The sequence below is a fragment of the Limulus polyphemus genome, unplaced genomic scaffold (genome assembly GCF_000517525.1).
Source record: "Limulus polyphemus unplaced genomic scaffold, Limulus_polyphemus-2.1.2 Scaffold4190, whole genome shotgun sequence".
Classification (NCBI taxonomy): Eukaryota; Metazoa; Arthropoda; class Merostomata; order Xiphosura; family Limulidae; genus Limulus; species Limulus polyphemus.
The window spans coordinates 21,029-48,272 of NW_013669800.1; the positions used below are offsets into that span (position 1 = coordinate 21,029).

A 27,244-nucleotide genomic window follows, 5' to 3' on the forward strand; every position below is an offset into this window, starting at 1 on the left:
GCAAATGCCATCCCTACTATCTTGTTTACATTGTTTTTGAATGATTGATATTAACCATCCCTACATTTACTTCTTTTTTTGTAAAAGTGTTTTCTTTACTTGTTTTTTTAATGCAGTATTTCAATAGACATAGGAAGGTTTTATTTTTAACCAAGTTCTAAAAGCAGATATTCCATTTGAAACTATGCCATCTCAGTAAAACTGGTTGACACCATTGTTTTGGTTTTTGAGTTATCATGTAATAAAAAAGAAGCAGAAGAAAGAAGAACAGGAAATTATAACTTTTTACTATGATATTTACAGAGATTCACTGAACTTTTGACTCAGTCATTACATAGTATTGTAAAGTTCTGATGAACTGTTGAGGAGATATTTAAAATACCATTTCAATGAACAATCTGAGCCATCCCTACCTAGGCAGTGCTACCACCTACCTGATTATAGTGAGTAGACCTCAGGATTAAGTGTATGTAGTTGCATATATGTGAAGGAATAGTTATTACAAGTCTGAAACTGCTTTAAACCAGCAGGATTCCATGTGCCTTTTTCTCCTCAAATTTTTAGCCATTTGGTTATCCTCATATTTACTGTTTGGCTTACTTTTAAGCTTTTAATTTATCAAAGAATATACCCCTTTTATTTCCTCTGTCATCTCATGATATAATTTATGAACTAATTTATAGTTCATGAGAGACTTCTCTTCACTGGCCAGTGATATTCACCTCTATCAGGAATCAATTACGTTGATCACTTTTCATTGAAACTCATAGCATCAAGATTTATATGCTTTTAATCTATCCTGTTGTTTTTTCTTATCATGATAGATGTCTAATGTCAAAGTTTTTATCCTTTGGAACATATTACTTATACTTTTGCTCAGTGATTAAAGGAATCATTTACTTCTCTTTTATTGTTGTTCAATACCTTGAGCATCATGAAGTTTTGTGCTCTTAATTTTACTGTGACTTTTCATGCTTTCTATTACTGGGAAGTTCCTGTAACCTAGGTTCACCAGTGAACCTATTTACAGATATTCAGCCTGAGGTTTTTAATAACTCACCTCATTAGAAATACTGTAATTTAAAGGCATTTTAAAATGTTACAGAAAATCTGTTGAGACGAATTGGCATTCTGTGCACTTCTGTTGTTATTGATCATCATATAGGTAAACATTAGTTATGTGTTATGGTATTAACTCTTTCAACACGGGCTTGGTCAATTTGACTGACTACGTGACCTTTATGTACTCGATTAAAGTCTTTATAGATTTAATATTTCTAACTTTCAGTATAGTGTGTATATCTTCACAAAATTTGGAAGTCTTTCAGTTCATATTATAAGTCTTTCACATACAAAAGTGTTTTTAATAAAATAAAATCAAGATTTGTCCATTAATATATTGAGTATTTGTTTTGAATAGTTCATATGCAAAGTAATTTTCATGTTAAAAGTAAAAATACTTTTCCTCCTAATAAAAATTTCAAATTTCCTTTGTGTAATCCCCAAAACCTCCTAAATGCATTTGAAACGTTTTTGTTTCAGTAAAACTTTATAGTTTATATGTTATTTTCTCTACTCTATCTCAAAACAGGATAGGTCAATTAACCAACCTCGTGACCACCAAAAAAAAAAAGATAAATAAACCTAAGTTACGCTCTTTTTCTTTCTAGTATGACTTCAACTTGTAACATGAAACTACATTTGTTTATCCTAAGTAGCTCTTAAGTTTGTAACAGTATACATATATTTATAATTAAATTTTTTGGTTTATTGCCCTTTGAACCTTGCCTACCTGCTATCTGTGCCATTATACTCATGTTATTCTAATGAATTACATTACGAGCTGCTCATGTGCATGACTTGTGAATCATTTTAATTATATGTGCCAGTCTGATTGAATTTGAGTCTGATGGGACCTTCCACATGGGTACATCTCTTACTTCTGTTATTTGAATGTTGGGTTCCTGGATGTATGGATAGTTCTGGATTTGTGCACATGTGGCCAATTTGTAGATTGCTTTGCACAATAGATACTTCTGTTCTACTCAACTTGAAGTGAGGATGGTGTGGACCATTCTCTTACCACAGATTAGAGGGTATATTCCCACTACCAATTGGTTTTGGACTGGAGTTAACCTGCCATATAAAACTCTGTCATGCCCTAGTCACTCTACACCTTGGAGCACATCAATTTTAGCTTTCACCCACACTGCTGTGTATAGATATTTCTTCTACAGTCTTTCTTTGGTAGAATTGAGATTATGATATACTATGGTTCGGATTCCAATCCAACCATTTTTTTCTCTCCCTTTTAGTTGTGCTCCTCACTTTTTTCACCCATGTACGCAAGACCTCTTCTACACTGGGTGCAGAGTATACCTGGTATAGAAGTGGTGTGGTTTCCCACATATGATTCTTTACTATGTGGATCACAATTCTGGGGTGTTCTTTAGTTGCTTTTGAAGGATGCTTATTTCTATCCCTCCATGTTTTCAATGTGGGATTCTAGCTATATATGTGAGTGGAGATAATGTACTGTATAGGAAGCTATAACTTGCCTATACTGAAATTGTATTTCTAATAGGTATTTATCTCCTCCCCACTTCCCACCATTCCTCCCCAATGACAACCAGTTTTTCTTTTTCTGCCTAAACTTGAAGTGATAGTTCAGTAGAATCAGATAGAGGGAGTCACGTATGTCAATTGAGTGTTTCACACTCCTATTAGTGGAGGGTTGTTGCATGATGATTTACATGTGAGTTGCAGTTGAACTATGGTGATTGTGAGGTATGTGGGAGAGCAAGCCTTGTAGCATGCGAAAAAATGTTTTGTATATAGAGGGCAGCACTGAATGAGAGAGGGTGTAAAATGCCTGTTGGAAATACATTGTCAGGTTCTATAAATTGTTTTAGCTTATAAGTTAGAACAATTTGATTATTACAGATTTATATGCTTTTAGATATTTTTTTTACTTTAAAAAAATTCTTGTATACATATATTTCCATTACAGATGTGATGCTTCTTTGTCAACTGCAATTATTTAAAGTTTTCTATCATATATGTTAATTAATTTCCTTCTTTCTCATCTGAAAATGTTTATTTTAAGAAAAACAAGGAGTTCATCAACAGTTGTCTACCACCCAGTCTACTCTTTTACATCAAGAAGAAACAATTCAGAGACTTGAAAAGGAGCAGAAAAACCTGTCAGAGAAGATTGGGGTTTTAGAACAAGAATTGTTATCAACTCAGAATGATAAACAACTCTTTCAGGTAAGAAACCTGTCAGAGAAGATTGGGGTTTTAGAACAAGAATTGTTATCAACTCAGAATGATAAACAACTCTTTCAGGTAAGAAACCTGTCAGAGAAGATTGGGGTTTTAGAACAAGAATTGTTAACAACTCAGAATGATAAACAACTCTTTCAGGTAAGAAACCTGTCAGAGAAGATTGGGGTTTTAGAACAAGAATTGTTATCAACTCAGAATGATAAACAACTCTTTCAGGTACATCTTTTTAGTTCATATACACCTTATTAATAGTTTTGTAACAAACATGGATATTGTACACTAATCTTATATCCTCTTACCAAAACAACTGTGATTGTGTGGCCTTTCTCCATTAAACTTACTTGTCGATCCTATTGTTCACTACTGTTAAGGGATTATAAAAAAACAGTCAGTAAGGTAATTTGGAATATTTGGACCAGCTGACAAAAATTATTCACTTTTTTCTTCATGCAAACATTGTAACATGAAAAAAAGCACATACCATCATCCATTTCAATACAGTTAACTGTGTTACTAGATTTAACAGGCAGTTTCCAGCACATAAGCTACGTATTACAGCTGTGAATACTGAATTTCAATGATCACAGTGCACTGAGCTACAGATGTAGAATGAAAAATGGGTATATTTTGAATTACACTACTTTACTTCAGATAGATGGATGTGGACTTTATGAACATAAATAACCAGAGTTTGTACAGGTCATGAACATTCTGGAAAGTCGTGGAATTTTGTAAACAGGTTTTTTCAGTATTTTTACTGGGACATCCTGGAAAAGTGTTAAATATAACCTTGTTGCTACCATTTATATTGATGATAAACCATGTCATTGTATTTATCTCAGTTTCATGAGAAACGATCTCTAGAAAATATAACTCATAAAATGGGAAATGTGCTGATTTGAAAGAAATTTATAATCATAATATTGTTAATAGGATAAAGAACATGGACATTTCATAATTTTCCTGGTTACATTTTCAGCATAAACACTTCAAAAATAATTTAAAATGTTTAAATTTAAATACTGTTTATATGTTAGTATATATATTAGTACAAAAGAAATTTACAGATTGAAAACCACGTTGAAATATATAGAGGTTGTATTGATACAAAAGGTGTTCAATTCTTTGAAAAGTTCTTTGTTCTGATATGATACATACCTCTTTTCACATAACAGATTTTCTTGATCTTCTACTGCCCTTTAATGCATTGAAAATAAATTTTTTCTCTTGATGCACTAACCTTTATACCTGTTAAGTTCAAGCTGCTCATTTAGCATGCATAGAGTGGGCAACAACTCTCCACCAATAGGAGGACGATACACCTTCCAAGAGGAGTTGTCTCCCTCTGTATTATTCTATGTGCACCTCAATTTCTCAATTGGCACACTACGAATCAGACATGTTTTTCACTTACTATTGGTTCTCTGTACATTATGTTATTTGTATTTCACAACTGCCAAACTAATTTGATTCTTTGAAGTTCTATTGATGTGGCCAAGTTGCATAATTCCTTCTTGTCCCTTGCTTATCATTTATCACAAAATTTCATCTCCACATCTCCTGATCCTACTGTTGTTTCCAGTCCTCTTCCTTCCATGCTTTATTCTCCACTCGCATCTTGACATTATTTTTGTTTTACTCGTTCTCATCACGAACATCATCAATAGTATTGGTGACTACAAAGTGGGGTCAGGTCCTGTGGGTGCCAGGCTCCAATGTTTTGTTAACATCTGGAAGCCCTTCACTGCCAATCTGTGAGTTCTATGGGTTTTGTCAGAGGGTCTCTCTCTATAATTCTGTTTGCCACCTCCTCTTTCCTTGTCTTCCATCCTTTTCCCTCCTCCAAGGGATCTGGTCTATTGTACTTATCTGTCTGAGGCAGTGAGCACCCTTCTTCACAAACATGCCATAGAGCCTGTGTTTCCCAATCAGCTGGGTATTGGAGACCAATCATTGACCTCTCCTGTCTCACTCAATTTCTAGATCCTCCTTGTTTCACCATGGAGTCGTTTTTGGCTCTTTGTTGGGTTTTCTCTCCTGGTCTGTGGATGACCAAGTTCGACATAGCAGATGCATGTCTTCCCATTCCCATATCTCCTTTGTTTGACATCTACATTAATTGGGACTCTGTTCTCATCATTGTATGGACAACTGGCTCCTGTTTGGTATCTGCCTAACTCACACTCCTCACCGTCGTCTCTATATATGCACAATTAGAAACAGAGCACTGATATCTGTAGATGACATGTGATTGGTTTGCTTTGCAAATTTATTCTTTGAATACAAAGTAGTTCCTTATTCTGTATACTGCTTTAAGTACCACATGTAGTTCAACTAGTGGGTACACATTACACAGAAAGTTCTTTATATTTTTCTTGATTTTCAAAGCATGTGTACCAGTAAATGGTAGTGTCATATACACAATCTTTTTTGGAACATTATCTTTCTCTTTCTTTATTAATATAATTGTTGATAACTCGTGATAAAACTTTTATTGGGAAGTAATTTTTTATGTTTTTCCACTTCATTTTTAAACAGTTCAACATTACTACATAATTTATGAGCTCTATATACGAGAATTCTAATTAGATTCTCTTTAAAGTTATTATATCTTTCTATCCCAGTTGGCATCCCATTAGCCCTTCTCTGAACCCTCTCCAACAATTCAGTGTCCTGTCTAAGTTAAGGAGCTCAAGACTGAAGTCAGTACTCTAAACCTGGTCTAACCCATGACCTACACAATGACATTAAAATCTCTTTCGACTTGTTTTCAATACTTCTGTAGATGCAACCTAAAATCTTATTTGCCCTGCCACTAGCAACAGCACATAGCTTGGATGGCTTAAGAAACTGATAAACCAGATTACCAAGATCTTTTCTTCCATAACATTATTAAGGTTATGCCCATCAAAATTATACTCATAATTCAAATTGTGATATCCCACATGCATTATTTGCATTTATTATAATCAAAAATCATCTGCTATTTATTCACCTAACTCACCAAATAACCCAAATCCTTTTATAAAGCAGTAACATCCTCCTTACTGTAAGCAACACCTAAAACTTTAATATCATCAGCAAATTTAGATAATCTATTGACTGTTCCTTCTTCTGTTGGTGTAAATCAGGAAGAGCGAAGGTCCTAACACTGATCCTTGAGATACCTCACTAGGGCATTAATCCAGTCTGACTGAACTCCATTTGTGACAAACCTCTGCTTTCTTCCATCTAGCCAGTTTTCTATCCAATGAACCAATCTATCCTCCCACACTTTCAGAGTTAACGTTTTAACAAGCCTTTTATGTAGCACTTTCTCAAAACACTTTTCATTTGACCAACTCTCTTGATTTTGTATAATCTGTCAAATCTCCTGACATTGCAGTCAATTTAAACTTATTAAATTTATAATGCTTTTCTTTAATTTTATCCATTATCCCTTTCGCTATGGGTAGGGGTCAGAGGGCATGTCATCACAATTTTATTGAACTACTCTTTTATTAATGTATGCCAATAAGTTTGGTATAAAATTGTAGATTATAATTCAAATTTTAATATAATACATTAGTCAATTTTTTAATTTAAAAGTAAATGTTAACCCTATCACCCTGGGTATTCGTTACTGTGCATGACACAAGGTTTTAGTGTCTAGCATTCACAATTTTATTAAAATACTTTTTGTTTATGTTATACTAATTAGAATAACATAAAAACTTAGCTAATAATCCATATTTTAATAGTATACAAGTTTTAAGTTCTTAATTCCACAAGGCAATATTTTAAAAAATCCCGAATTTCCACTAGTGTGACCCATGTGACACATTTTCTCTTAGCATGTCATCATCCCTATTTCATCCACCTCCCCTCCAAAAAGTACAAAATTAAACATAAACTACTCTATAAAATCCTTATTACTCAGACAAACCATAATTTTTAAAGCCAGTAATTTTGTTTGGTTACAGAGCTATTGAATAGAAAATCAGACCCCTCCTGCCACACCCACCTGTCACATCTTTACTTTCAGAATTTGTTGATAGTTCTCTCTTATGTTTTATTATATATTATGTGAAAATATCACATAAAATATAGTTCTTTTTTTAAAAAAAATCTGCTAATTATCTGGAGTATATTAGGAAGTTATAAAGATTTTGCATATGAAATTTGACAATTTTCTGATGCATAAAAGTATTTTTAATCTTAAAACCAAAATTACTTTGTATATTGGTTAGTCAACATTCAAAAAGAAAAACGTACGACCAAATCATTACTTAAAAAATCTTTAAACTTAATTATAAAATCAGATATTTTCTGTTCAAAGCTTTGTAATATTTACTGATAATCTGCAAAATTTTGTGAAGATACTTGTACATTTTAAAAAGTTACAGCATAATTACTTAATAGTTTTTTGGGGGGTATGGGTTATGTGGAATCCACACACCTGTAGTATACCCTTTGTGAGCCAGCCTGTTTTTTACTTGTAGCCACCTTTTTTTGTCCATAAGGAATATGCCTATCTTGAAGAATTTTTTAATTTTTCCATATTTGATTTGTATCTCCAGCTTATTTAGTTACCCATTTCACAACAGATAATTCTTGTCTATTCTCTTCAAAATTTTCTTTTTGAAATTTGGAACCAAAATCTCATTATTCTGTATCTCCATTTGCAGCAAAATGTTAAATCTAAATGTACCCAAATATTCTTTATTAGAAGTTAAGAATAAATCTAAATGGCATTGTTCCTAACAGGTTCCCCAACAAATTGTTGAAGAAAACCATCCTGAACAGTTTCTAAAACCTATCTCCATTCATCATGATTTGACTCTAATATTTTCCAATCTATGTACCTAAAATTATAACCTCATTAGCAGTTGAATTCTTTATCTCACTGTAGAGTTTCTCATTAATGTTTGTCAATTTCATCTGGTGGTCTGTAACATATTCTAACAAAAAGCCTTCTCCCCTCATAACCACTAATAGAAACCCAAACAGATTCAACATTATTGCTGTTAGCTTTGATATCCTCAACATGAACAGCTGTAGCTAGAGACATTACTAGACACTGGCACATGGGGCCCATGCCTGGCCTGATAGCTTTGATATCCTTAACATGAACAAGCTGTAGCTAGAGGCATCACTAGACACTGGCACACGGGGCCTATGCCTGGCTCGATTCTACTTAACAGTGCCCTCTATCCCCAATGGGTGTCTTGTAAAATCAGAATAGAAAATCTAAATACCCAAATATTCTTGGGGGGGGGGGGCTGAGCTCCAAGGCTTTTATATATCTAGTGACACTCCTGGCTGTAACTGACATATTACATATAATGCCACTTCCTTTTTTTTAGTACTCTATCACTATTAAACAACCTTTAACCTTGTAATTCAAAGAAATTCTTGTCATGAAAACTGTCTACATTTAGCCAGGTTTCAATTACTCCCATTATGTCAAAATCCTCTGTTCTGACTGATGTTCTAAGGTCATCCATTTTATTTCTTATACTTCTAGCATTACATCTCCTCTCTACATCTTTTTTTTTATATTATTATTGCCCTCTACAGTGTCTAATTCTAGTTTATTGTTGCCCTTAGAGTTGAGTTAATAGTCTTTGCAAACAAGCCAGTCCCTAATGTATTTAAAGGTAAACCATGCATTCTCAAAAGCTTCTTTTTGCCACTAAACTGATCCTACAAGTCCAACTGGCCAACCTGCTCTATCTTACATGTTAACCTAAACCTAGTATCCAGCCACAGTGACCTACTTTTAATTTCATCCCCACATTTAAGTCTTAGCAGTATCCCTTATAGAATTAAATTATTATGGCCCTTTTCTTTGAAGGCCTTTATTAATGCATTGCACTTAACAATTAGCTTCTCTGACCTACTCTTCCCAACATCATTATTCCTTATGTGCATGACAAATACTGTATCACTGCTAGCACCCTCTACTGTATCACTTGCACTGTTATTTATATCCTCAACCTTGCTTTGGATAGCATAATCTAATTTTTTCTCTCCCTATTTGTCTGACAGACTATCCTGTCTACTTGCTATACCAAAGTATCTCCTAGACCAATAAGCTCCTCCGTCTTCTTTTTTTTTGCCCCACAGCTATAACATCACAATGTTTCTAGTTACATGCAACTAAATGCTAATTTAAACAATTTACTAATGTGTTAAATTCTCAACAGTTATCAAATAGTAATAGAAAAAGTAATTTAATATTAAAAGTTAAACAATTATCTTTCTTCTAGTTAAAACTACCATTCCTATCTGTCTTTTGGTATCCTTCTCTCTTCAAGTTCATCATTTTCACAAGCTAAATGGTGAAATCTGTTAATTAGTAGAACCTGTTCATTATAATTAAATCCACTACTTCTACTAACCCTATTAGTAATTTTTTTTTATCCAATTAATGAGAAATGCACAATGTTAAAATCAATACACAATTACAAACATTTTAAATTCAGGCCAATCAGTAGTTTCTAAGATGTGGACTCCACATATTTCAACATTTACCACATCATCATCGGGAGTGAATGTGCAAAATGTGTCATATTTCATATTTATTCCTTCTTAGATAGGTCATGTGACCTGTGTGTAAGTTTACATTTCTCCATAACTCTCAGAGGCCATATACTGACCTGAATTTAAAATGTTTTTAATTGTGTATCGGATTTAATGTTGTGTTTCTTATTTATTATTTTAACATTATACGCAAATGCCAAGAAAATGATATCTGTGTGTTTTTAACTACCTGAAAGTTGTTATTAGTCACTGTATCCTTTGAATGAAAAATCTTAATTTTCTCTTTAAATCCAGTTGTGGCTCCTGAAGTTTATCTTTCTCTTTATCCATAGCCTCTACCAGAGTTAAAACAACTTTCAGTTTCTCCCTTAACTTACAAACTCTATATATAAATTGTACAACTTCACTACTAGCTTCTTTAAACATGCATGTCAACCCCACATTCCCAAATACATCCCATTCCTTGCACCTGTTGCTCCTTACAAACTGTAAGCGCTTAACATTTACACTACCACGAACCATTGTAGCCTGAGATTAAATGATCAACACTAAATACAGGTAACCTGTTAACAACACTCTTAAGTCTACTTTAGAGTTAAATATATTATGCTATTTTATCATTACCTTAATTTCTCACTAAGTAATTAAGTTTATCTTTAAAATGAGAGTGACAAATAATTAGTCTTAAAGTATATTTATGTAATAATACAATTTATTTAGCCTGTTTTATAATTTAATAATAACTTAGCTAAAGTCACATTACTCTTGTCAATTTAAACTAAAGATTTAATAATATTAAATTTTAAATAAATGTAAAACAGAATCATCTATTAACAAGTGCTTATACTGTTAATCATCAATGTCAGTGCCACAGCTAGGTCGTACACCATCTTTCTAGTTACATGTAACTAATTGCTAATTTAAACAATTTACTAATGTATTAAATTCTCAATAGTTATCAAATAGTAATGGAAAGAGTAATTTAATATTTTAAGTTAAACAAATTATATTTCTTGCTAAGCTAACACTAGTCTAATATTTAACATCTTTATTTATTTTTAACCCAATACTATAATTTATTTAATAACTAAGGAAAATTGCCTAATGATACAGTATTAAGCCTAATGTCATAACTTTATGCTTAGTTGTATCTGTAGTAATAAAACCTAAAAGTGTCAAATCCTAACTAAACTAAATAAATAAACTTAAATAACAATTTAGACTTTAAATATATTGAAATAATTCTTATCTTCTCCAGAAAAATGGTATAACCTACAACTACAAATATCTCTTTGTTTCAGAGCTCAAAGCTTCTGTCCATTATTCTCCATATCTCCCCATGTCATGTATGTTCAGTAACCAATCAAGTGCAAGTTTACTTGTCCTAGTGGCAAGCTGAAATAACTGTTTAGATGTCATTTTTCTCTGTGCATTATAAGGTATATCTATACATGTTGTGTAGAAAGAGATCATGTTTAAAGTGCTGATAGTTGATTATCCCTATAGGAGAAATTGGCTCGGATGAAACAAATGGAAGTAGAGCACCAGAAGGAAAAGCGTTCTTTTCTGAAAGCCTTTGACAAGGCAGGTTCCCGTGCAACATTCTATGAAAAAACTCTCCAGTCACTTCAAGGAGAGATACAGAAGTTGAAGCTATCCTTGAAAGACAGAGAGACAGAAAAACAGGTAAAACGTTTTATTGTAAGGATTGTTAAACAGAGATTGCAATATTATGGCATTTTCATCTTAATTTTTGTTGTATTGAAATGAATTTTTAAGTTTTTGCTACAACTAGACAGTGTACTATCATAATAATAACTAGATCTAACTTCAATTATCTATTACAATAACACTTAGTTTTTGTCTGTCCTGAAAATGCTCATGCACATTACTATCCAAATGCATGAGTGTGTGCAATTCATTTCAACAAATGTAAAGAAAAAATGAATGTAAATGTATTTTAGTAGACATTTTGTACAACAACATATTGATAGCTTATCAATGTTTTTAAAAAGTCTAATGTTAGGTTGTAGAATAACATTATAAATTTATTGATAGTATTAAGCAAGTAAAGTTTAGCCCTAACTAAACTAAAGCAAAAAATGTACATAAGTTATAGTGTTAGTTTATCTTTTTATCAAATATAGTCCATACTTAATACAGGCTTAACTAATATTAGGCCTAAGACAAGGGAACTTAGAGATTTTGATGTCTGTGATTAGAATTATTTTTTATTATTTTTAGATATATGCGATTGTTTTAATTTAAGTATAATGCAAGTTTTCTAAGTATTATTACATCATAATATCTCATGGTATGCAGAAAGTTCTAGGCCTCAGTTGGTTCATCTATAAATATGGGTACAAAATGTAGTTCAAATTAAGTAAGACAAAGTAAGTTAGTGAGAGATACAGCCAAATAGCTCTAAACTGTGTGTTTCTAAGTTTAATCATAAAGAGTGTATAGTAGCACTTTTTTTAAGTGCAATTATTGCAGATTATATTGTAACAAATATTTTTCTAAAACAAGTGGATTGTTTGCTGTTTGTTTATCATTGAAATCTATTGTCAACAAGTCACAGACACTTATTGTAAAGAATCCTGTCCACACATACCAACAGAACTTGGCACTGGTGAGCCAGCCAGGATCTGCAAGGGTAAACGGCAGTAGAAGAGACATAAACAAACAACAAATAAGCCTATATTTGTACAGCTGTAGTGATGGAGAAAATAATGTAGAGGTCACAACCACACTATATAACCATGTTGACTGACTTTGATAATTGGATAGAGAGAGAGGTGAGTGACTTGGGCTTAAAGATGATGATCTAGGAGAGTTTGTTAAACATAAACAAGAATTGGAGGAAGAAGAGAGGAAGAAAGCAAAAGACAGAATAAGCACGAGAAGACAAAGAAGAAAAGGAAAGACTGGAAATAGAGAGAGAGAAAATAAGAGCATAAATTGAGATTGCCAAGCTCACCAAACAGAAAAATGAAGGACTCAGGAATAACAATGGGATCAGGGCCAGCTAACTCAAGTTGCTGAAACTTGATGAACAGAAAGATGACATGAATGTTTTCCTGGAGAGGTATGAAAATTTGTCCAAAGTCAGAACTGGGACACAGGTCACTGAGCAGTCTGTCTCAGCCCCCTTCTCACAGGAAAAGGCCTACAAGTGTATGTGGGCATGAGGTCAGAAGATGCCATGGACTATGACAAGTTAAAAGTGGCCTTCGTGAAATGCTATGAACTTACTGAGGAAGGTTTTCACTAGAAGTTCAGGGAAGAAACTGTTGCTGGAGAAACTGTATTTAAGTTTGTGGCACATTTATGGCAATACTTTACAAGATGGACTGACATGGCCAAGTGTGAAGATAGTTTTGAGGGACTGGCAGATCTACTAATATGTAAACATTTCATGATCACGTGTTCTACCGACATGGTACTGTTCCTAAAATAGAGAGCACCAAAAGACATGTTTGAGATGATCAAGCTGGCAGAACAGATTATGGAAGCACATGGAGGGAATATAACTGGCAAGTCCAAGAATAACCTTTTGAAGTCAAACCCAATTGTGGCTGAAAAGAAGCAGGATGCCACCAAAGGTACAAAAGATTAACAGACAAAAGGGAGAAGAGATGCTTCTTACAAAATGGGGCATATTGTGAGTGAGTGCAAGTCTGTCACCAACAAGCAACAGCAGAAATCTCAACATAAAGCAGCTGAAGGTACCTGCAAAGAAACAAGAGAAGGTGATTGTCACCATGAGTGCTGCTGCCAGAAAATAACAGAAGAGACAACTCGTCAGCTTCACCACAAGAAGGAAGTGCTATCACCAGGATTAAACAGTGCCAGTGGTGATTGAAGCATATCACAAACATCAAGAGGTGCCAAGAAATTACAACATGCCAGTAGATAAGGGTTATGTCAGAGATAAGAAAGTGAAAGTCCTACAAGACACTGGGTGCAGCAGTGAGAACCAGTCTAGTATCTTATAACCAGAAGATGTGCAAGGTACATCTGTGTGTGCAGAAAGTTTCCCACAGCAAGAATATAGGTGGACACTTCATACTAGGTGGGAAACCTTGAGACTGTGTGTATGAAGGCACACATCTAGGACTGGTTATTGGCAATATAGCAGACAGTAGAAGTTTGAAGGAATCAGACAGAAAGAATGAGACACCTGCAGTTACCACAAGAGCTCAGGAAAAGAAAATTGAGCAAGACATCAAGTTCCTGCAAGTTTCAAAAGGTGATGTACCAAATGTAGGTCTACAGGAACTGAAAGAAGCACAGAAGAAAGATCCTTCACTGCAGAAACTTTGGGACAGTGCTAAGGAGAAAGTCTTCCACAAGACCAAAAGGACTTACAGAATATAGAACCAGAAGAGTGTGCTGTACCAGATCTATCAAGGCAGTTCTAGTGGGAAGTTAAACAGATCATAGTAAAAAGGGAATACCAGTGACGAAGTTGACACACGAGTCAGTCGTGGGAGAACACCTATGAGCGAAGATGGTGGTAGACAGAATCACCAGCAACTTCCATTAGTCGGGAGTCATTGGAATTGTGACCAGATTCTGCAGGTCATGTGACATCTGCCAAAGGACAATACCTGAAGGGAGAGTATCCAAGGTGCCAGTGGGTGAGATACCTCTCATAAAAGAGCCATTCAGTAGAGTAGTTGTGGATTTGATTGAACCACTAGCACCTGTATCCAACAAGAGTGACCAGAACATGCTGACAGCAGTTGACTATGCGACACATTACGCAGAAGTCATAGTATTTCTGAAGATAGAGATAGAGAGTAGCAGAAATCCTCCTGGAAGTGTTCTGCAGAGTGAACTTTCTGGAAGGAGTCCTGAATGACAGAGGGACCCAGTTTACCTCAGAACTGATGCAAGAGTGTGCAGACTCATCCACACTAGACAGCTCTTTACCACCCTGTACAACTCCAGATGTAATGGATTTTTTGAGAGAGTTAGCAGTCTTAAAGAGCATGCTGAAGAAGATGTGCTAGGAAAGACCACATGACAGGTACTTGCAGGCAATATTATTTGCTTACCGAGAAGTCCCACAAGTGAGTACAGGATTTTCACCCTTGAAGTTATTGTACAGAAAAACCAAATGAGGTATGATGCAGATATGGAAAGAACACATACCAGTACATGTTAGACATCAGAAACCAACTGGAGGAGACTTGTCAATTTGCTCAAGAAAGTTTGTATGCAGCTCAAGACAGTCAGAAGTACTTTTATGACAAGAAAGCCAAGGATCAACATTTCAAGGTCAGACAGACAGTGGATAGGAAGACCAAGATCTACCACGGCAGTCTGTTGAAGAAGCACTTTGAGAGGGAAGAAGGCATAACTGGTGCAGCTATTGAAGCACAGTGATTTTGTCATAGAAGATGAAGATCTATTAGACCTAAGACCATCAGGTGGAGAGGAGACATAGAAAGATGTCAACATCAATGAAGAACTGACTGGCAGGCAGAAGAAAAGTTGAAAGATCTTCTGTGCCAGTATACAGATGTCTTCACAGATAAACCAGGCAAGACAGATCTTGTGCAATACAAGATCAAGACCATGACCAGGGTTCTAGTCAAGGTGAAGGCCTAAGCAATGAGACACCTGATCAAGCAAGAAGTGTGAGGATCATGAGGGGGCATTATACCTCCAGAACTAACGGTTCCCCATCAAAGCCATCAAAGGAACTGTAAATGCTGGTACAGACTGTACAAGTAGAATTTCTGCATGAATTGAATACAGTCCCTGTAGATAGTATAAGAAATATTGTGAATATTTTTCTTGAAGAGGGGATTATTGTTAGATACATGCGACTGTTTTAAGTATAGCTTGAGTGTTAAATTTAGTTATTTTTAGAAGCGATATTTTATCACAGGTTTGTTTAGTAACTGTACGAATTACATGTTGTGTAATTTAGTTGTTGTAATTTGCCAATTGGTGTATTATTGCATCCCGTTACTAGAACCTTCTAAGTTTTTCTCAAGTATTATAACATCATAATATGCAGAAAGTTATAGGCCTCAGTTGGGATACCTATAAATAAGGGTACAAATTTTAGTTCAAGTTAAGTAAGACAAAGTAAGTCAGTGAGAGTTGTGGTCAAATACATGTAGACTGTGTGTTTGTAAGTTTAGCTGTAAAGAACGTATAATGGTACTTTATCACAGATTGTATTGTAACAACAGAGTAGAGAAAAATGGTTTATCTTGTCAATTGTGTTCTAAAGTAATTGAACAAGACTGTGTGGACTTTTGAAGTAAAAGAGAATTATTTAAGCTCTGGATACAACTGTGGTGATTAACTGTGTAACAAACAATTATATATACATTTAACTTGTTTTAATATATTATTTTAAAACAAGTGGATTGTGTGCTGTTTATCATTGACATTTATTGGTAACAAGTCACAGACACCTAGAAAACCTGACAGTTATTCTAGAAATCCTGTATTTAAAGAAGTACTGTTGCAGTAAAGATACTAATCTGACTGCAAATGTTTTGTGGGTCTCTGCTAATATATTTATTATAGCCCATTTTACATAAGTGTAATGATTACTTATGTAAGAAACAAGCATGATATTTGGAATTCATAAAAAAACTAATGTTTTATATTAGATTTTTTTCATGAAGTATTAAGTTTTGTTTTTATTATTTTCATTGTTGTTATTGTTTTTGTTCTTAAAGGTATTATTTTAGTTGAATTTGACATAATACATAATAATTCAGTTTATGACTTTTTTCTCCCTTAACAATAGTAATGGATAAAGCTAGTAAAATTCTAAATGCAAGTCTTTCATTACACTCTTTGGAATACATTTTATTTGTTTAATAAGAAAGCCTGCAGTTTGTCATACTGTTGTGTTACTGGCACAAATTTCCTATATTTTGAGATCCATGGAAACTGAACATTAGTCATTGGAGTTACTAGTTAATTGACTCTGTTGACAGTTTTGTTAAAGAAATTGATGTTGAAGTTTTAGTGTGAATCAAAGATAGATTCATCATATAAAATCTATCATGTAGTAAATAAGTATGAGAATTTTCTACCAATTTATAAATTTCCTTTTTTTAAATATCAGCCAGAGTTATTCACAAAATTCTTGGTAATCTGAGAAGAAAGTTTAGGAAGAGGTAATTTTTAGTAGATCAATAATATGCTCAAAAAATTAATCATGTAAAAAGTCAATCTTTCTTAAATAAGCACCACAATATTTCTGTCCTAAACAACAGTGGCATATCTTCTATGTTTTGATACCTTGTGTATAAATATTGCACATTTTGACCAGTAAGAATCAGTTAAATACATATTCCCAATCTTACAAAATGATTTGCATTTTTCAGTCAAAAATATCAAAGGACAACGGATTCATCAGATATGTGAAAAAAAAAAAAATAGCAGGAGAATGCACTGGAGAGAACCTCTAGTTTTTAATTTTTTTCTAGGTGGGCATATCCTTTGACACTCCCTAACATGTAGCATTGGTCTCAAAATACTTCAGAAGTTTCTCTTTACCTGCTGTCATCCTTGTGTAAACTTGCTGCTCTTGCAAAAAATTCCAGTGATTTCCATTTCTTCTGCAAAATTCCATTGTGTCTACCAGTGCCTTTGCAAAGCCTGTAGGGATGAAAAAACTATTCTTTGTAGTTGTAGAATAGCTTCAGTTAGATGCTTATAAACAAAGAGATTGATCTCATACAGCAATACATGCTCTATGAAAAGACTAGTCACTAGTTTCTGACTGTTATTTTGTTACACTGGTTTATCTGAGGGTGTTGTTCTGTGCAACAGAGACCAGAATATCTTAGACTTTTCGTAGAGGGTACAAGAGTGCACAAACAGCATGAATTCTATTTTTTCATCATGTGTTACTTAGTGGCTTCTCAGTAAACTATAAAATATGCTGTAGCAATACTTTTCAACAAATAGTTAAAACAAAATAGTAAGATGTATATGCTTTGAAGTAAGTTTAAGAATTTTTTTCTGTCTTGGTGCAACAGTTAGTTTCATCATTGAACACAAGAGTCAGAAAATGTGCATTGCATGGTACAAAATATCTGTAATTAGTCTAATTATATTCTAAAGGCCATTGTTCTTGTACTTCATGTTGACTCCATTGTTATCCTCTTAGCCTTGTAAGTCTTCCATTAACAGCACCATTTCCTTTGATTTGCTCAGAAGAACTTTAGTCACACTGGCATTACTTGTGTCTTTCAGCAGTAGAAATATGACAACAATTGTCGAAACTAACCTCACCATCTTCAGTAGCTGAATGGTCTTTATCATCTGTGCAACTTATATCTGGAGTAGAATCAAGCACGGCTGGACAATATTTAGTATTTCTAGCAGCAGTGGACAGTGAATCTGGATCTTATTCAACAACTGTAGAATCAACTCATTTTTTATGTCTTTCTTTTCAATAATGATGCTTATGGATTTCTTACATGGTAATTCTTCTAAGGTATTCTTTCATGATAAGATCAAAGATGGCTAAACGTTCGGGAAATTTCCATTTCTGAATATGTAGATCTTCTCATAACTTCCAAGAAGGGAAATATTTTGATTTACATGAACTCTTGACAAGGCAACAAGTCTCTCAAGTGTAGCTTTTCAATTTTCCATCCTTGTTTATTCAGGTACACAATTTTTATAACAGTTGTTTTGTCCATTTTTAATTGAGTCTGATTATTTTCATTGTTGAAATACCTTCAGATGATCTTCTGACTTTTTATACCAACTTAAAAATGTTTATAATCTTTTTCCAACCCTTTGTCCATTTGATTTCAAAGAAAAGTGAAAAGTAGCTGTATCAAAAACCTTGCAGACAAACAAATCATGGAATTGATTAAACCAATTATTGAATTTAGAGTTTCTTCTCCATTGCTAAGTCTTGTGTATAATGCTTGTAAATTTCTGTTCCATGTATCTTTGGGAAAGTCAGATACCTGTAGCTGTAATAGACCCATTTTAACCAATAATTGTCACATCTTTGAGTTGATTTTTGGCCATTTAAATGGGTAAACCAAACCAAATTCATATGTATTTTCACTTTCTGTCTGCTTTTCTGTTGTGATTTCTTCAGTTTCTGAGACAGTGTAGCTTTAATGTATAATGCTGGTCTTTTCAATAGTTTTATCAACAGTTTCTTGACTTGCTCTATTGGTAATCTTTTTGTTTTCTTTTAACTTTAAGTTATGGGTTCCTTTTTCTGTGCATGTCACAAAGTTTTACTGAGTTACATTCAAAATTATATTAAGCAACTTTATGATCAATATATGTCAATTAAATTTGCATCATAATTTATTTTATAATTCAAAGTTTTATAGAATCTAAATTTTAAATCATTTATTTCAAAAGAGACCTTTAAAAAAGTTCTTCAATTTCAGTTTTGTTGTCACGTGATGCACGAGCATTCACAAATCTTAACTTTTGGTCTGTAACTTGAATACTCCTTCATATATACTATACTTTTATGTATAGACAAAACTAGGCTAAATGCTCTTTTTACACATCCTTATTTCAAATTTTTTAGGGCCAATTCTTCCCTGCCACAGGAAATAAATTTTAATAACTCCAGACAGATGCCATGCCCACCTTCTGTAGTTACACTTGAGATTTAGAAGCTACATGTACTTATTTGATGTACATGTCATTAATAATCAATTGAAAGCACTTATTTTGAACTACATATTACTGTCAGTCTTCCAAAATTATTCATGTGGGCAAAGCCATTATACCATTGGAGAGTTTGAAGTGTGATGATCAAGGTAATAGTTTGAATAGTTACAAATCCATTATACCATTGGAGAGTTTGAAGTGTGATGATCAAGGTAATAGTTTGAATAGTTACAAAGCCATTATACCATTGGAGAGTTTGAAGTGTGATGATCAAGGTAATAGTTTGAATAGTTACAAAGCCATTATACCATTGGAGAGTTTGAAGTGTGATGATCAAGGTAATAGTTTGAATAGTTTCAAAGCCATTATACCATTGGAGAGTTTGAAGTGTGATGATCAAGGTAATAGTTTGAATAGTTACAAAGCCAGATAAATTAAAGTGTTTTTTTGCAGAATCTATACAGTAATTTATAATTTTTTGGTGTTTCAAAATGCATATGTAAAATTTACAAAAATAAATTTGTCTTCCCTCTCCATGTGTGAGATTCAAGAAGAGTTATTAAGTACAATGCACAAGTGATATGTGCAAGAAAAGTTTGTAACATCGTAAGTACTAGTGGTCATTGTTTTCTATATATGTTTTTATTTACCATTCTATGTTTTAATACAAAATAGCTGAAATGTAAGAATTTATGACTAAATAGTCATAGTATAGTAATAGAAATGTCGCTGTAGGGGCTAATGTCCAAAAAATCTGCTTATTTGCTTTAGAAAATACCATACTACGATGCACAAAAATAGTCATGGCACCAGGGGTGAATTAACGCCTTGTGTTTGGCGAGTTTATAATTTTGTTGTTAACTTAACAAGCTAAATTATGAACAGATCTTCAGTTAAAATACTTAATTAAAAATCTGTTTTTGTTTTTTGTACAAAACCCTTGTAATGTTTATTGATAGTTTGCAAAATTTCATTAAGATATGCTTACATTATTAAAAATTATAATATGAATAATCTCATGGCTACTTTGGTGGTTGTGCTTTAGGCCCCTTGGTTATATCCCTAAGGTACACAGGAACTGAGTGATTGTTCCAACTGTTTCTTCTTAAAAAGATATTTGAGAGTGATTCAAGTAGCATGAAGAAACTGAGAGTTTGGATGACCATGTAATTAGATAGGTAGATACATCTTGGAACAAATATGACCCAATGTATGTATTAATGGATGCAAAATTTATATAATCCAAATGTATTGATAAGCAGTATTGTTGAATACAGATAAAACTCAACAAGTTATGCACAAAGAAATACTGGAAGAAGTTATCACTACTTCACAGACTTGTAAACATATTGATGGCTCTGAACACAAAAGTTCCTTGTAACAGCTTTGAACAAACAACGTTCAAGGGTTTAGGACTAAATGTTTTGTATTAAGCATCTAAAACTCAGGACGGCAGTGAACTGTCTTCTTTGACTGTTAGAAGTATCTTCAAACAGAATTCTGACTCCATTGAATCACAGGTGTAGAAGAGGAAATCCACTTGCTGTGAATATATGATGGAGACATTGTTCATGCCAATTTAAATGAGATCAAAGTAAATACATTTTTCTGGTCCATCTGATCAACTCTTCCCATTGCATGATTGTACATATGTACCATTAGACAACATACATCTATCTTATCTGAAGACCCTGCAACTTACATTTTTCCTGTAATGGTTGGTATAGAAGAAATAAAAAAGTTTCTCATCAAACAGACAGACTTATTATCTGTTCATTTGATGCAAGAGATTTCATTGTTGCTGAATGACTAGTGTTTTCTCTTTTCATCACCTTAACATTAGATAAAGCTTTTGACATTATTTTCTGTTAGCTCTCAAGAATTGATATTTGTATGTAGAACTGTGTTTTGTAAAGCTTGCAAGTTGAAATGTTGTGTTCTTAAAGTAGAATTTGCAGTCCAGACCTAAATGTAATTTAATTAGCTATAGAACCACTGACTCATCAAGACCCATTTCTGCTTCATTGCTCTTCTTTTCAGTGTTGGATATACAAGACTGTTTAGTGTAGGTGTTATTATTTCATTTATTTTGTGAGTTAATATGTCATGAATGTTTAGTTTTCATAACAAGAAAGTTAAATGTAATTATTTTAAAAGCGATAGTTCTGACAAGTTTGGTTGCATAACTTGGTAAGAGTCGTACATTGTGTTTGCAATTACATCGTTGTTGAGACTTTACAAATATTGTTGATGTCACAGTACTCAAATCTTCAGTATCTTTACCATTACCTTAACTGAGTATTGTTAAATCAGTGCCGTTTGCACACTTACAGAAGATTCCAGAGACTTCATTGATCAACATATAAATAGTGGTGACAAAATGAGCACAAGTCAAGTGTAGTAAAGATAGAGAAAAGTTAGAAAATGTGAAATTAGCTGCCGTGTGAGTGAGTAGCCTTCATGGTTGATATTTTAAAGTGAGTTTCAAAGTTTAATAGAGATAAGGAGAATAATTTGTCTTGTCAAAGAGTGTTCTAAAGTAATTGAAGCTGCCTGTGTAGACTTTGATGAAAAGAAGATAATTTTTTGAAGTTTAGGATACAACAGAGGTAACCCACGGGGTAGCATAAGTGAATTATTCCCTGATACTATTGTGATAAGAGCATAGAAAAATAGTTTGTCTTCTCAATTGAATTCTAAAGTAATTGAATCAGCCTAAGTGGACTTTTGACAAGTGTTTGAGATACAACTGTGATATCTATAGTGTAAGGAATTTTTGTACATATGTTTAACTTGTTTTGAATATATTATTTAAAAAGAGGTGGTTTATGTGCTGTTCCGTTTATTGTTCAAATTTATCGCCAATAACAACAGTTACACAAATCCTGTTGGTTTGGTCATACCATTCTAGTACATTGGGACAAATATGGCTCAAGAAAAAAATTTGAAGACAGCTGGCAGAAGGTTTAGTAGTTTAACAAATGCACACCACAAAACTGTTATCTGATTACATAGTGAGTTGCTGCTACTGCATACTGTCATTAGCCTCCAATAATCTAATTTTGTCAAAAATGCTGGGTTTTAATGACAGACTGAAACAGATGCTATCGTTATACTTGTGCAGTTTATATCCATCTTTTCAGTAAATTTTTAAATGTTTCATGCACTATATTGTAAAAACAAGAAATTTAGTATTATTTTGTTTTGTGAGATACATACGTCCTTTGCACATTAACTCTTTAAACCTATAATATTTTGTGGAATTATTTCAATGATGTCTTAATAATTATCATCATACCTTACAGAATTTCCTGTCTATTTATAAAAGGTGGATAATAACATGGTTTGGATTAGTTTCAGCCATAGAGACATAAATGTTATCTGACGCTATCACTGTTCAACGTGTAAATCAGGATTTTCAGCTGTAAGCTGGTAGCGTCTGCTCGGATTTAAAGAATAATGGCTGGAGTTCTCAAACTCTTTTTGTTGCCCCCCCTCTGAAAATATTTCTGTCTCTAATGATCCCCTCACACCCAAAGTGATAGTATATTACTGTACATAATGTAAAATATTGATTATTGCAATATTTTTTATAATGTCTCAAAACTCCCATCCTGCAATAGCTTAGTTGGGACCCCAGTTTGAGATTGTGGCCTTGAAGGGTTAAAATGTGTTTTGTTGCAAAAAAATTTGAAAGAGTTGCCTTTTTTTTTCCCAAATCTTTTTATGTTTTTCATTTCTGATATTAACCATGAAAAAGATAGTGCTTTTCACTGACTATATTTTACATAAGTTCAGTAATTAACCACTTTTGTGTTGTCACTGTTTTAATTTTCATATTTATTTTGCTATTCTGCACTTTTTTACAAACTGCTACAAACTTAAGAATATTTATACTCATGACACTTTCTGAACAAACAAAACAGTCTGTAAAGCTTATGTATACTACAGTAGTCTAGCTTCCATAACCATCAAATCATCTCAATTAACTGATGAACTACATGTGATAAGTATCAAATCATCTTAATTAACTAACGAATTAACTAAAATATCATTTGCAATGGGAAACCACTTGTAATAAATATACTGTGTAACTACCAAATTTGTCAAATGAACTAAAAAAAAAGAACCTGTATTATCTAAGATCTCTTGCAATAACAAATCACCTGAATTAGCTGATAAATTTTCTGAATTCACCTCAATTCGCTAAAAAAAATTACTTGAATTTTGCTAGTTTACTAATTGATCAAAGTTAATTTTCCAATAATAAAAATATCATTCACATTTCATGATTATTGGAAGTTACATAATATATATATATATATATATTTGTTTGTGTGTGTGTATTCTTTCCCAGATTACTGTATAATCAGGAAATCTATAAATGAAGATATCTCTGTGCAAGTTCATTGTATTCTTATTCAATATTTGATACTGATGTGACTGAGTATCAAAAATAATTTGGTCATATAATAATTTTAATCATAATTTACATTATAGATATATATTTATCTTCTACTTAGTAAAACAAATTTAATTGTTACTGTAGGGGACAGCACTTTAATCATCAGTTAAATAATTTTTCAAATTACTGAAATGTTATTTTTTCTATAAAATATTTTATATTAGACCTGGTGGTTATTTGGAGTATTGTTTTTTTTATAAAGTGTGCTTACATAAAAACATTGTGTTTTATGTTTCATAGGTATTGCATCAGAGGATTATTCAAATAAATGAACAACTTCACCGTATTGAAGAACAAAATGCTATTCTTCAGAGTTCCAATGATCGATTAAAGATGACCCTGCAAAAGTCAGTTGATGAGGAAAATGAACTGAAAGGAAAAGTATGTCTCAGTAGAAGCAATGAATAAGAAATTTACCAGGAGTTTTAATATAAATAAATTATTTTCCAATGTATAGTTTTGGAATTGGTTAAGTTTGAATATGGAAATTCTTATAGAAACATTACTGGACTTTTATTAAACTATGAATAACCTCAAAGTATTGAACTTGTGTATGTTAAGACATTATATAAAATGCAAGTGCTTTTTTCAGTGTTCATAATATTTGGAGGGTTGAATACATTATATTAAAATGATTTTGAATATGCAAATCAAAATACTGGTCAAATCTCCAAATGGATTTTTGAAATAGGTGCTGAAAAGCACTTGTTCTCATACACCAGATGTATCAAAGGCCAAAAACACAGGTAGAAGTAAGGGTATCCATCCAATGATTTAGGACAAAGTGGTCTCAGAAGCTATTTGTAGTTTGTCTGTTACTCGTAATTTAGATTATTTATTACCTCTGCCACTGAAAGTGAAGGAGGTTATGATTTCACCCCTATATGTGAGATTGTCAGCAAGATTTCTCGAAAATGGCTGAATGGATTTGGACAATAGTTGGTATAAATTTGGACTATGACCCAATTTAGAAGTGATTAATTTGTGAAGGGTCAAGGTCACGAAAATCTAAAAAAAATCCCTGTCTGTTAACATGGGACCAATTTTACACTCTGTTTTGGCTTTATAACTTAGTCAAAAATGAGCAGATTTTGATGAAACTTGGTGGACATTTGTAGAATATTATTCCTCATTATCCTGCCAAAAACCAAAAATGGTCCATGTCTGTTGATACTGATGGACATACAGACACATTTTTGCATTTTTCTAGAGCCAAATATGAACAATGCTGCATGGCAGAGGTATGCACTCTACTGAATGCCCCTCTAGTTATTAATTTTAATCATTATTGTAGAATTTTAGCATCTGTTCTGGTAAACATTATTACATAAATGGAAAATTATGCAGGATGTAGTAGTATTGACAATACATTCTTATAATAATCTGGAAATTATACTGCAGAGTTATTTTTAAGATGCACAGCTATCAGATACATCATGGTGAGGCTTTAAAACAGTTTCAATATAACATACCCAACCTCTGTAACGCCCTAATAATATTTGTTGTAATTAACAAATCTTCATATATCTTAACTAATTCACTATAAATCTCTATATCCAATATGCTAATTACTTCCATTAACATAAATAGCTATTCTCGTTCAGTGCTGCCCTCTATATGCAAAAAGCATTTTTAAGCTTGCCACAAGCCTTTTACTTCCCATCCATTGTAAATGACTGATTGTCTCATGCGACAATCCTCCACCAATAAAAGTGTGACACACTCGCTACTCATGTGACTCCCTCTATTCAATTCTAACCAACTATCACTTCTTGTTTGGCAGTATTCATGTTCAGATATTTTTTGTTTTGTCCTTTTCGTGTGCTTTGCATTTGTAAATTTAATAGTTCTAAATCCGAAGTGGATTTCTTTATTAATAATTTAAGGTTATATTGCTGATCAAGCATTTTTGTTTGATTCATAATTTGAAATTAATTCTGAGATTAATGTTACCACTTTGGGTATCACACCTCCTACAAGCACTTTTTCACATTATGCCGGTGGGGTGACCCGTCATTGGATTTATCAGTGATTATCTGCCAAAAGATTGAATGTTATATGGGTCAACCACCTTCTCCTGAACAAGCCAAACCTGTTTGGGCCTATGACGATTTGATAGTATTTTTCTACCACTGGATCTTGCCATGTCTTTCTATGCCCCACCTGTGGAATCAGCTGGGCTGGGTTTTGGATTGTAGTTGACTTACTGACAGTATGATCCTCATCCTACCTCGCATGGATGTCGGTTCCTGGTGGCATGGATTTTGGATGTAGTTAACATGCAATCTATGGTCCGTTACACCCTAGCCTCTCTACACCTAGAGGCACGTACATTGTTTTTACCCACTTTTACAGAATCCCACATCATATCTTCGAATCTGACTCTCTCATCTCAAGGACTGTCCTTTGTATGCTTTCAAAGGATGCTTCTGTCATTCCCTCGCACCGGTTCCTCCACCTATTCAATGTGGATTCTAGCTATTTATGTGAGGGGAGGTAATGTACCATATTGGAAGTTATAATTTTCCTATACTGAAAATGTATTTCCAATAGGTACTTACCTCTACTCACACTTCCCACCCTTCCTCCCCACTCACCACTGGTGCTTCCATTTTCTGCCAAAACTTGAAGTGATAGTTAAGTAGAATTGAATAGAGGGAGTCGCATGCATAAAGAGTGTGCGTTATTGGAGGATTGTCGCATGATGATTTGTATGAGAGATGCATTGGAATCAGTCATTTCCAATGGAGGAGAAGTAAAAGGCTTGTGGCATGCTTAAAAATGTTTTTTGCATATAGAGGACAGCACTGAATGAGAATAGCAGAGGTAAGTACCTATAGGAAATACATTTTCAGTATAGGAAAATTATAACTTTCTCATTTTATACTTTTGTTGGGATATTAAACGTTTATATAATCACCACTAGATAAAGGAATATTTTGATAAGTTTTAATGAGATAATCTTAACAGATATTTTATAAATTTTTTATTATGAAATCTTTTAACTAAAAAACAAGAGTTCCAAAGTTTTTGTTTTATATTTATAAAAAGTTTTTCACATATTTGATTTTGTGCTGAAACTAATACTGATTTTTCACTAGTCAAGTAATTTTATGAAATTCAACATAATAGACTAGTCAGCATGAACTTGTTAGAGCTTGGTAGACAGAGTATTTATGTATAACTGTTTTGGAACATCAAACATAATATTCAGATTGATTCTGGGTGACTAGACAATGGTGCAGTAGTCAGTACAAAATCCAAGAATGGAATATGACAGGGAGACTCTGAAAATATGAAGAAACAAACATTAACAGTTGAGTC

At 33.2% G+C, this 27,244-nt stretch overlaps 1 protein-coding gene across 1 annotated transcript in view; it reads left to right on the plus strand.

Moving 5' to 3' along the window:
• Positions 1-27,244, plus strand: part of LOC106470735 (rootletin-like) — an 88,773-nt gene that overhangs the window by 17,921 nt on the left and 43,608 nt on the right. Inside the window, exons 8-10 of the mRNA XM_022399370.1 lie at positions 3,107-3,270; positions 11,320-11,499; positions 24,161-24,301. Coding sequence (XP_022255078.1) covers positions 3,107-3,270; positions 11,320-11,499; positions 24,161-24,301 — 485 coding nt within the window. The remainder of the gene's footprint in view (positions 1-3,106; positions 3,271-11,319; positions 11,500-24,160; positions 24,302-27,244) is intronic.